This window comes from Malurus melanocephalus, unplaced genomic scaffold (genome assembly GCF_030028575.1).
Source record: "Malurus melanocephalus ecotype Western Australia unplaced genomic scaffold, MMel_1.1 scaffold_955, whole genome shotgun sequence".
Lineage (NCBI taxonomy): Eukaryota > Metazoa > Chordata > Aves > Passeriformes > Maluridae > Malurus > Malurus melanocephalus.
In genome coordinates, this window is record NW_026624187.1 from 90022 (window position 1) to 100478 (window position 10457).

Below are 10457 nucleotides of genomic sequence, written 5' to 3' on the forward strand. Positions count from 1 at the left end.
GCCGAGCCTGCTCCGGCCCCGCGCCGAGGAGGCACCAAGATGGCGGTGCGCTGAGGGGGTGGAGAGCGGGAGGTGCCATGCCCCGCCCCAGCGGGGGGAGTCGCGGGCGCTGACGGCGGGAGAGCTCTGGCTCGGCCTGCGGTAGGAGGGCGGAGAGCCGCGATACGCACTGGGCTGAGAGAGGGAACAACGGAAAGGGAGAATGGAGAAAGGAGACAGTGTGAAAAAAGCGGCCTTCCCTCCTCCTCTTCCCGGAGATGGTCTCGCCCAGTCGGCGTGACGCACCAGCCAGGGCCACGCCCAGTATCGAACCGGCCAATCAGCTGCGAGGCGGCTGGAATTATGAATGGGCTGTTACACACGTCACGCGCCGCCGCTTAAAGGGCCCGCGGCTGCGGGGATCCCGCCGGGACCCCTCCGGCACCGGTCCTGAGAGCTGGAGGTACCCGAGAAGGGACCGCTGCAACCTCCGCACCCCCACCCACCCTCCCCTCCCACCGCCAATTCACCCCTGCTCCTCCCACGCCCTCAGAGCCACAGAGAACGTTTACCAAACGATAGTGAAGTTTCTTAATTAAAAAGGCAAAATAAATCTACACTGCTGTACATATACACATTACTTACATTACAAAATACCACAGAAATATTTGCTGTGTCAGCTATGCTCTGCTCATTTCCTTTTCTCCCTCAAGAGCTGCTTCTTTTGGGTCAAACATCAGTAAAACCTGTGAGATTTTACAGAGACCCTGGATACCATACTCTGCGTCCACACCTCAAACAGTGACASTGTGTGGAACAGGGTCCATGTCATTCTACCAAATTCCACGGAATTACCTCACATGTGGATTGGTTCTGCTTTGGATTTTAAGGATTAACAAAAATAAGTCTTCAGCTCTGGCATAGGARGAAGCAGTGACCACCCAGCATGATTTGGTGACAATATACAAAAGCGATCCCAGTCAGGGTGAGGAGAGAGAAGAAGCTCGGCAGCAGGTTAAAAATGGAATACAAAGGCTCATGAGGTCTCCAGCAAGGCCCCGTTCATTCCAAACTCAGAGCCCCATGTCCTAAATGCTCCGAGGGCGCAGCACAGGGATCTGGTGCCTCTCTGGGAGCTTAGAAGTGTTTCCTGGAGAGCTCTCACCTTTGGGAATAAATGTCCATTGAACTTCTGCCCAGGGGCAGAAGGAGGACGAGTTTCACCTCTGCATGAAGTTTTTTTCCAAGGCAGCAGGAGTCCTCTGCAGGGAGTGGATATTGCGCTTCACCCGCTCCTCCAGGGTGGAGGTGGAGGCACTCTCCAGTTTCAAACGGCTGCAGGGAACAGAACCAGGAGAGAAATCAGAACTTGGAGACTGAAGGAAGGCAGGTWTAGATTAGAGATTGGGTATTGAGAAGGAATTCTTCCATGGGAGGGTGGGGAGGGGTTGGAATGGGTTTCCCAGAGAAGCTGTGGCTGGCCCTGGATCCCTGGAAGTGCCCCAGGCCAGGTGGGACAGGGCTTAGAGCACCCTGGGATCATGGGAGGTGTCGCTGCCCATGGAACTGGATGAGCTTTAAAGTCCCTTTCAACACCAACTATTCCAGGATTCTGTGATTGATTCTGTGATCCCAGCTCTGGGCAGCTCCAGGGCTTTGCCTGTCATGAGCACAARGGATAAAGTTGCCACCTGTGTTCAGAAGTGGTTTTATTGTCAAACAGAGGTTTCAGTCCCACAGATTCACAGGCCTCAAACTGCTGCAAGCTCCCAGAACCAGAGAATTCCCACAAATCTGCCTGTAAAACACTCCCAGGGTGGCAAAACATCACCAAAGGCTCAGGTTGGGTCTGACTCCCAATCTCAGAAATAACCATCTATTTTAGGTAAGGGGAAAATTTGAGAATAGCAGATGTCACCACTTCTGATGCAAGATGCAGGGAAGATGGATCTTATTCCATGATCTGAAACATCCCAGATGCTGAGGCCATCCCTCAGAAGTAGACTGCCCTTGGAAGAGAAGGAGGTAAAAGACTCACTGGAAGAACTTCCCGTCTCTGGCGTCGAGCTTCTCCAGCTCCCGCTCCAGCTCCTCCTCCTTGCGGTGCTTCCTGAGGTTGTTTGCTCTCTCCTCTTCCCTCCACTTGGCATTTTCCATCATTTCCTGCCGTTTTTGCTCCAGTTCCTCCGGGGAGAGCTTTCTGTTCAGGTGAGAAATGCTCCCACTGAACCAACAGCACGTTGGGTCCCGTTCTCCTTACCTTCCACTCTTCAGATAGTGGAATTGTTCAGGTTGGAAAAGACCTTTGAGATCACTGAGTCCAACCACCAAAGATAATTCTCAATCCCCCAAATTAGGGGGATTTAACATGGTTTTGCATTTGGCAGCCAATCTGAAAAGCTTGTAAGGACTTTTCTAAATATTTCACTTCGCCATGTCTGCTCTTTCCTCCCTCCTTGGGTTTAACTGACCCACAGGATGCTGCTGTCAGGGTCCTCTTTGCCTGACGGCAGTGAAATAAAATCTCCTAATTAACACTTCACGTGACAAAGAATTCCCATTCCTGCCATGCAGAACCTGCACATGTGGATTGGTTTGGGAAGGTGTCCAAGGCTCCAACCAAGCCCAGGAGCACCAGAGGGAGGACTTGGGGACACCCAGTCTGATTTTCTGGACATTTCACCTGTCCCACTCTATTGCACAAAGGAAAATCTGATTCCCAGGTRTTTCTCACCCAGTTGCACTCCAGTACCAGGACCCCACTGACCTGGTGTAACCTGGGGGGTGCTGGCGCCGGTAGCTCTTCTTGGGTGAAGGGCTCCTGGCTCTGCCCTTCTCCTCCCGACTGCTGTGTCTGCAACCCCAAAACATCTYTGATTAGCACAAAAAATCCACACATTATCCCATTTATAAACTTCCCCTGGGATTTTTAATACATCCTGAAGCCATGTCCCACAGCTGCAGAGCTGTTACCTGTTCACTCTGAAAACAAATCCTAAGGACTCTCAGTAAACCTTAAATTTACTGTTGGCTGTTGTAATGATTTCATCAGCAAATGACAAATACCTGCTGTTATCTGCTTTTAACAAAAATAACTTAACAGCTCTGAATGATCAGTTTGAAGAGAACTGGGAGTTCAAATAAAGCTGTCACAAGTAACACCTGCAGGGTGTGACTGGACAGGGTGTCCCCAATAAAAAGCGGGAGATGGGATAACAGGGATTTGATTCCAGGGAATTCCTCCCCCAAGCCTGTGGTTTCCTTCGCCCAGGTGACCCCTACTCACTGTTTGCTGTGTTTGGAAGGAGATCCTGAGCCCTTCTCGGAATTCCTCCTGCTGGAATGTCTGTGGGGAGAGCGGGATGGGCTCTGGGAGCGATCCCGGTGCCTGTGGGGGGCCCTGTCCTGGCTGTGGGAGCCCCGGGAGCGGTGGCTCTGCTCAGAGTCTCTCACCTGGAATTCAGAGGGAGCTGGTGAGAATGGAATGATGAAAGGAAGCCTCAGACAGGGCAAGTGGAGGTGGCTGGGGAAGGAATTCCTCCCTGGGAAGGTGAGGAGAGGCTGGGATAGAATTTCCAGGATACCTGCGGATGCCCCTGGATCCCTGGAAGTATCCAAGGCCAGGTTGGACATTGGGGTTTGGAACAGCCCGGAACAGTGGGAGGTGTCGCTGCTCATAGCAGGGATGGCACTGGATGGGTTTTAATATCCCTTCCCACCTGTTCCATGATTCCCTGGGTAATGAAGTGCATCTTAGCAAACTTTATCTCAAATTCTAATTAAAAGTCCCACYAAGCTTTGAATGATCTTAATTTAAAGGCTTAGTTAGCTCCAAATTGAATCCAAAATCTATTCAATCATGTTCTCCTCATAATCCTCCTCCAGCTGGTGCAGCAGATTCCCAAAACTCTTCCTTTTCCCTAACTCAGGGCACTGAGGGTGTGATCCACACGAACCTGTAAACCATATCCTGGGATTTTGGGAGGAGTAGGCTTCCAGGAAGAATTGTCCACCCTCCTCTGAGACCTAAAAAGAACACCAAAATCTTTTTGAAGYAGGTGAATTGCGAGAATACACCCAATTTTTACCATTAGATTCTTTCTATGACACATTAACGATGCAAAGCCAACAAAACAACAACACAGAAATACTCAAGCCAATTACAAGCATTAATTAGAAAGAGAAGGCTCAAACAGAAGTAGAAAAACAACCAGAAATTTAGGTGATTTTTCTCTAAAATTTAAAAACTCACTTATTTCTGCTTCTCTCCTCCTCACTGCTCGAGCTTTCGCTACTGGAACTGTGCCGCCGATGCTTCTTGTGCTTCTTCTTCTTCTCCTTCTTCTTCTTCCTCTCCTTTTTTTCCAAACTGTTCTGCAGCTGCAAAGCAAAACATTTCCCTGGCATCGTCCTTGTCCTCAGAATCACAGAGAAAAGCAGAGTTTTCTGTGGAAAAGCTCCTGGGTTAAAACCCGAGCCATTTAACAACATTTTCTGTCATAATTGAGGAGTGTAAGGCAAAAAATAGAATTCAGCTTTTCATCCTAAATAATCAAAATTCTGATTCATGTTCCTCCCCCTGGTTCAGGGGACCCTGGCACACACCTACCAATGCTTTGATTTTCTTCATTTTAACTGGATTGTTCAAAACTTCTCTTTTCTTTTCCTCCTCCCTCTTCCTAACGGAGGAAAAAATATAAAATCAGCATTTTTAAACTGAAAACATCACATTTTCATGGAGAGCATCAACCAAGTACACAACAGAAATACTTTTATAAAAATGGAAAGACATTTAGAAAAGTATAAATTTATATACTACTTATGCATATAGACATTTATATACTGTAAAATGTATAAAATGTATAAATTTAAAAATGTAAGAGTATTTTCTCTCTTTAAAGAAAAATATCTTTATAAAAATGCAGAGATCTAAATAAAAGTTTATAGCAATTTATAAATTAGAGGCCAGCTATAAAATGCATCTATTTAAAGACATTTTAAAAAAAGTCTTTGCACTGCYTAGAACACAGATTTAAAGACATAAAGCAGCACCTTTACTCTGTTAACAAGAGAAACATCTTCACAAAAATCCAGAGACATTTATAAAAATTACTTTTGTAAATTTCAATTTATAACTTTAAAACTTCACCAATAAAATGTATCAATGAAAGACAAGTATAAAACATCTTTACACATTTATAAACTCAATCCCACAGCYGCTTCCAGCCACCTGATCATGAAGAGCGGATCCTCCCGGATTTTGTTGGCCATGTCCAGCACAGAGTTGGCCCCGGATTTGGCAAAGATGGAGCCCGGCAGCAGCCCGGTGTCACTGGAGCAGCCGGCATCTCTGTCCTCCACCTTGTCCAGGATGAACTTGTCCACGGGGCGCCCCATCAGGTATTCCTCCCTGTTCACCATGCCCCCAGGGCCCTGGTACATCCACTCCAACTTCTCCTCCCTTTTCCTGTTTTGACAAAACTTCTTTTCATCCAGAGTTTCATTTTAAAGGCTCAGGGAGGTGACTGGGAAAGTTTTCGTGTTGGAGCGAGGTCAGAGGAGGACCTAAGGTGGGCTGAGAGGGATGGGAGTAAAGGCTGGGAGAGTTGGAATTGCTCAGCCTGGAGAAGGGCTTGGGGTGGACTCACTGTGGCATCCCAGTGCCTGAAGGGGCTGCAGGGAAGATGGAGAGGGAATGTTTCCAAGGGATGGAGTGATGGGGTAAAGGGGAATGGGTTTGAACTGCGAGAGGGCAGGGTTAGATGGGATTTTGGGAAGGAACTCCTCCCTGTGAGGGTGGGGAGTGGCTGGGATGGAATTCCCAGAGAAGCTGTGGCCGCCCCTGGATCCCACTACGTTGGAAGTGTCTGGGATAGTGGGAAGTGTCCCCGCCATGGCAGGGGTTGCACTGAATGGGCTTTAAGGTCCCTCCAACCCAAACCATTCCATGGCCACCAGAACCATTGACCCCATGGCTCTCCCAGGGGCACAGGCAGCACCACCCCAGGCAATAGCAACCCCAGAGCAGGGCCAGGGCTGGGTGACCCCTGTGCTGTCCCCCTGTGCTGCTGTACTGCCCCCATGCTGCCCCTGTGCCATTCCTGTATTGTCCTCCTTGCGGTCCCTGCACCATCCCCTGTGCTCCTGTGCTGTCCCCATCCCCTCCCTCACCGCACGGTGCCCATGTCCTCAGCRTAGCGCTGCATCTCCTCCCGTGCCCGCTCCTCCTGCAGCTCCCGCTGCAGCTCCTCGATCTTCTTTCTCTCGGCCTCATGCTTCTGCTCCGCCTTCCACACCTTCTCCACATTGCGCAGCGTCTGCGGGTGCCAGCTCTTCTTCAGGTTCTGCCAGAGGGGGAACAGATCGGATTGTCACCGGGAATGTCACTGCAGGGCCACGGGGCTGGGCCCAGCCCTGCCATGCTCGGATCTGGATCTGAAGAACAGGACACGCCGCTCCTGCTGGCCCTGGGGAGTAGCCTCAGAGCCTGGGCAATCTGCACATCCCTGCCCTGCACCTCAGCACCCCTGGATCTCTCTCAGACCACTCTCACCCTCCCACGACCCCTTTTAACCCCCCCTCAGACCCCTCTCAGCCCCCCTCAAGCCCTCATCTCAGACCTCCCAAGCTCTCTCACACTCCCGGGTCTCTTCAGCACCCACAGACCCCACTCAGTCTCCCCTCAGCGCCCTCTGTCCCCCTCGGCCCTCTCTCTCCTCGCCATTCAGACCCACTCAGCTACACCACGTACCCTTCAGACGCCCCCGACCCCTCTCACCTCTCCAGTTCCCCTCAGCCCCCTCGACCCCTCTCACGTTCCCCCTGCCCCTCTCCCTCGACGTCCACTTCCCCGGTCCCCTTCAGGCTCCCCCACCCTCTCTCACCCCCCGAGTAAGATCCTCTGGTGGGCTCACCCTAGACCACCAGACCCCTCTCATCCCTCTCCCGGCCTCTCTCAGCCGCCCCGTCCCCCTTCACACTCCTCAGTGCCCTCTCGTCCCCCTCCCGCCTCCCCTCAGCCCCTCTGACCCCCTTCATGCTCCCCCAGACCCTCTCAGCACCCCCGGTTCCCTTCATTCCGCTCTCACAGCCCTGCTCCCGGTTCCCTTCATTCCNCCCGGTTCCCTTCATTCCGCTCTCACAGCCCTGCTCCCGGTTCCCTTCATTCCGCTCTCACAGCCCTGCTCCCGGTTCCCTTCATTCCCCTCTCACAGCCCTGCTCCCGGTTCCCTTCATTCCCCTCTCACAGCCCTGCTCCCGGTTCCCTTCATTCCGCTCTCACAGCCCTGCTCCCGGTTCCCTTCACTCCCCTCTCACAGCCCTGCTCCCGGTTCCCTTCACTCCCCTCTCACAGCCCTGCTCCCGGTTCCCCTCACCAGGTCTCCCCCACCCATGGCGGCTGCCAGGCAAGCGCGTCCCCGCCGCTACCGGAACAGGAAGTGCGCCATCGCTCCGCGCCCCCGCTCTTTGTGCGTGGTTCCGCCTCAGGGCATCACTTCCGCCGCGCCGCGGCGGGGCCGGGAAGATGGTGGCRCTCGGAACGGGCGGTGCGAGAGGAGGAGGGAGAGAAAGAGCCGGCGGGGAGACCCCTCAGTCCCGAGCCTGGTGGTGTTTTCATTGCGTTCGTGGAATACAGGRGGGTTTGGGTAGGAAGGGACCTCAAAGCTCATCCAGTCCCACCCCTTGCTATGGACAAGGACRCCTTCCACTATCCCAGGTTGTTCCAAGTCTCGTCCAACCTGGCTYTGGACACCTCCAGGGAATTAAGACAAAATCTGGGCCCGTTTCAAACGAGGCTGGTTGCAGCAATCTCAAAGAAACTCGTGGAAATTACGAAGTGAGTAATTGCAGAAACACCTAAGGCCATGGGAGCCAAGTCTGTCAGGTTGTTCTCATTACAGATTTAATGCGCGTAGCGGACGGCCGGTGCTGCTGGCTCAGACTTTTATTGCCAAAATGCTTCGGCCCAGAGTTCAGTGATGCACAACTTTCTCCGGCTCAGAGCCCGGGAGGTTCTGTCACCTCCGGTGGTGCCTCGGGTGGGTTAGAACCTGTGACCTTCCAGTCTGGGGTGGGGTAGAAACGAGGGTCTGCTGTGCTGGGAAGGCTCAGAGCAGGCGATTTTCCAGGACAGAGCTGGTGATCCTCCTTGTCCCTTCTCCGGGACAGAAGTGGTGATCTCCCAGTTCGGAGCTTGTGGTCTCCCAGGACACAACGGTGACTTCCCGGTGGGAGGGAGGTTGGGTTCGAACCCGAGACCTCGCGGTCCGCAGCCCGCCGCGCTGCCCCCGAGCCACGCTTCCCGCTGCGCCCCGCCCCTTTCCCGCGCCGGGGGCGTGGCTCAGGGGTAGCGCTGCTGCCTGCGGGGTTCTGGGTCACGCGTTCGAGCCCCGCCGGCACCCGGACAATGATGGCCTTGTCATCTCAGCCACCCAATTGGACTGGTTTGGGCGTCACAGCCCGGGGGAAACAGCTCAGCACAGCTCGTGACTTTCCAGAAACACATTAAACACATAATTCACTGCTTAAATGAAGGGTGGTTACTCCCAGCAGGAAAAACTCTAGCAGCAGCTGTTGAATTGAGCTCCTTGGTGTGGCTGTGCAGAACTCAGGAGAGCAGAGGGGAACACAGCAAAGTGGGATTTCAGGGTTGGCAAAAGATCACCCAAGTGATTACCAACACCTCAGCAAGGTAAGAAAGGTTTTCCATGGTCAGTCTGTGACAAGTTCTGGARGAAAAATGGGTGAAAAAAGCAGAAGAGGGGGCACCTGGAGTTGAACCAGGGACCTCTTGATCTGCAGTCAAATGCTCTACCACTGAGCTATACCCCCTAGAACACTTCCTGTAGCAGAGAAATTGAAAGATATTTATTGGGAAAGAAAAAAAGTTTTGCAGTACAGGGATTGGATCCCTTTCCTTGACAGTTCCCTGTGCCCTTTCGCATGCCTGCCAAAGACAGAGGGAGTTAAATGTGATAAATGATGGTAAAAATGACAAACTATGGTAGGTCTGATTCCATGCCRAGAATCAAGGACAGAGGAAAGCACATGCAGACAATGAGGGGTTCTCACCCAGAGCACAACCGCTGCACCTCCCCAACACTCAGGGCCTCAGCTCTGTGGGTTCTGGAGCTCAGAACCAACACTGAGTGCACAGAACAAGGTCCACAGGTCCAGCAAGAGCTCTCCATGKTTTTTTTCTGTGGCATATTTTGGCAAAAGGAAGGTGGAAGGAGGAAAGAAAGGGGGCACCTGGAGTTGAACCAGGGACCTCTTGATCTGCAGTCAAATGCTCTGCCACTGAGCTATACCCCCTGACATGTTCATATTGCTTTCTAGAGACTCAGGTTTTTCTGTCTGTGGGTTGGATTCCTTCACTTGTCAGGCCCCTGTACCTGCCAAAGGTTGTGCAGGGAGTTAAACATGATTAATAATGGAAATTATGATAAAATCTGGGAATTATGATAAAATCTAGGAAATGGTGGCTACAGAGAGTTAAGAACAGAGAAAGGCACACACAGACAGCGAGTGGTACTCAGACCACAACRCCTGCACTTTTCTAGGGCCGTGCTACCTTCAAAGTCAATCCCACTCCACATTCCCCACCCAGCACAAGCTCACACATCCCACAGGAGCTTCCCAACATTTCCCTGAATGATTTGGACAGAAGGAAGAGGTAAAGAAAAAGAGAAAGGGGGCACCTGGAGTTGAACCAGGGACCTCTTGATCTGCAGTCAAATGCTCTRCCACTGAGCTATACCCCCTAAGGCAGTCTAGGAACATTTAAAAACATTTCTGTGGAAAGGGACAAGGTTTTCTGTCCATGGGCTGGATCCCATTAATTGACAGCTCTCTGTGCACTTCGATGTGCCTGTCAAAGTGAGTGAAATGCCATAAATTAGGAGAAGAATGACTACAGAGAAAAACACACGCAAACATGGAGTGGTTATTGCCCAGAGCAAAACCCCTGCACTTCCCCAGCACTCAGAGCCCAAATCCTTTGAAGCTCTGAACCAGCACTAAGGGTACAGAACAAATTCACAAGATCCAACTGGCCCTCTCCTTCTTTCCAGGATGGATTTTGGCAATAGGAAGGCTGAAAGAAGGGGAAAAGAGGGGGCACCTGGAGTTGAATCAGGGACCTCTTGATCTGCAGTCAAATGCTCTGCCACTGAGCTATACCCCCTGTGTGGTCTGTGTTACCTCCCCAGCAAAAAAACCTTGGAAGGATGTACTTCCCAATTCCCTGAGATCTCTGTTCCAGAGGAATCGTCTGCTGCAGAATATGCAGGGCTGCAGAGCAACAGCAGGACATTGAGTCACTGCACTCCTACTCAGGGCCACATGACCTTGGCCCAGTTCCTCCCCACCTTATTTCCTTTCTCCTTTCCTTTCCTTTCCTTTCCTTTCCTTTCCTTTCCTTTCCTTTCCTTTCCTTTCCTTTCCTTTCCTTTCCTTTCCTTTCCTTTCCTTTCCTT

General features: G+C 51.8%; 1 protein-coding gene and 4 non-coding genes across 5 annotated transcripts; all 5 read right to left on the minus strand.

Annotated features, from left to right (window-relative positions):
- Positions 1-553: 553 nt before the first annotated feature.
- Positions 554-7427, minus strand: CWC25 (CWC25 spliceosome associated protein homolog). The gene is made up of 10 exons (XM_057386341.1): positions 7356-7427; positions 6151-6323; positions 5210-5446; positions 4589-4658; positions 4232-4359; positions 3936-4005; positions 3266-3432; positions 2747-2833; positions 2018-2179; positions 554-1314 (listed from the first exon to the last, which is right to left on the minus strand). The coding sequence occupies exons 1-10, from the start codon at positions 7371-7373 to the stop codon at positions 1200-1202; spliced, it is 1227 nt and encodes a 408-aa protein (XP_057242324.1). The 5' UTR covers positions 7374-7427; the 3' UTR covers positions 554-1199.
- A 1312-nt stretch (positions 7428-8739) lies between these two features.
- On the minus strand, positions 8740-8811 carry TRNAC-GCA (transfer RNA cysteine (anticodon GCA)). The gene has a single exon. It is a non-coding gene; the product is annotated as a tRNA-Cys (tRNA).
- Positions 8812-9222: 411 nt separating this feature from the next.
- TRNAC-GCA (transfer RNA cysteine (anticodon GCA)) lies at positions 9223-9294 on the minus strand. The gene has a single exon. It is a non-coding gene; the product is annotated as a tRNA-Cys (tRNA).
- Positions 9295-9671: 377 nt separating this feature from the next.
- Positions 9672-9743, minus strand: TRNAC-GCA (transfer RNA cysteine (anticodon GCA)). Its single transcript has one exon. It is a non-coding gene; the product is annotated as a tRNA-Cys (tRNA).
- Positions 9744-10093: 350 nt separating this feature from the next.
- TRNAC-GCA (transfer RNA cysteine (anticodon GCA)) lies at positions 10094-10165 on the minus strand. The gene has a single exon. It is a non-coding gene; the product is annotated as a tRNA-Cys (tRNA).
- Between the last annotated feature and the right edge of the window lie 292 nt (positions 10166-10457).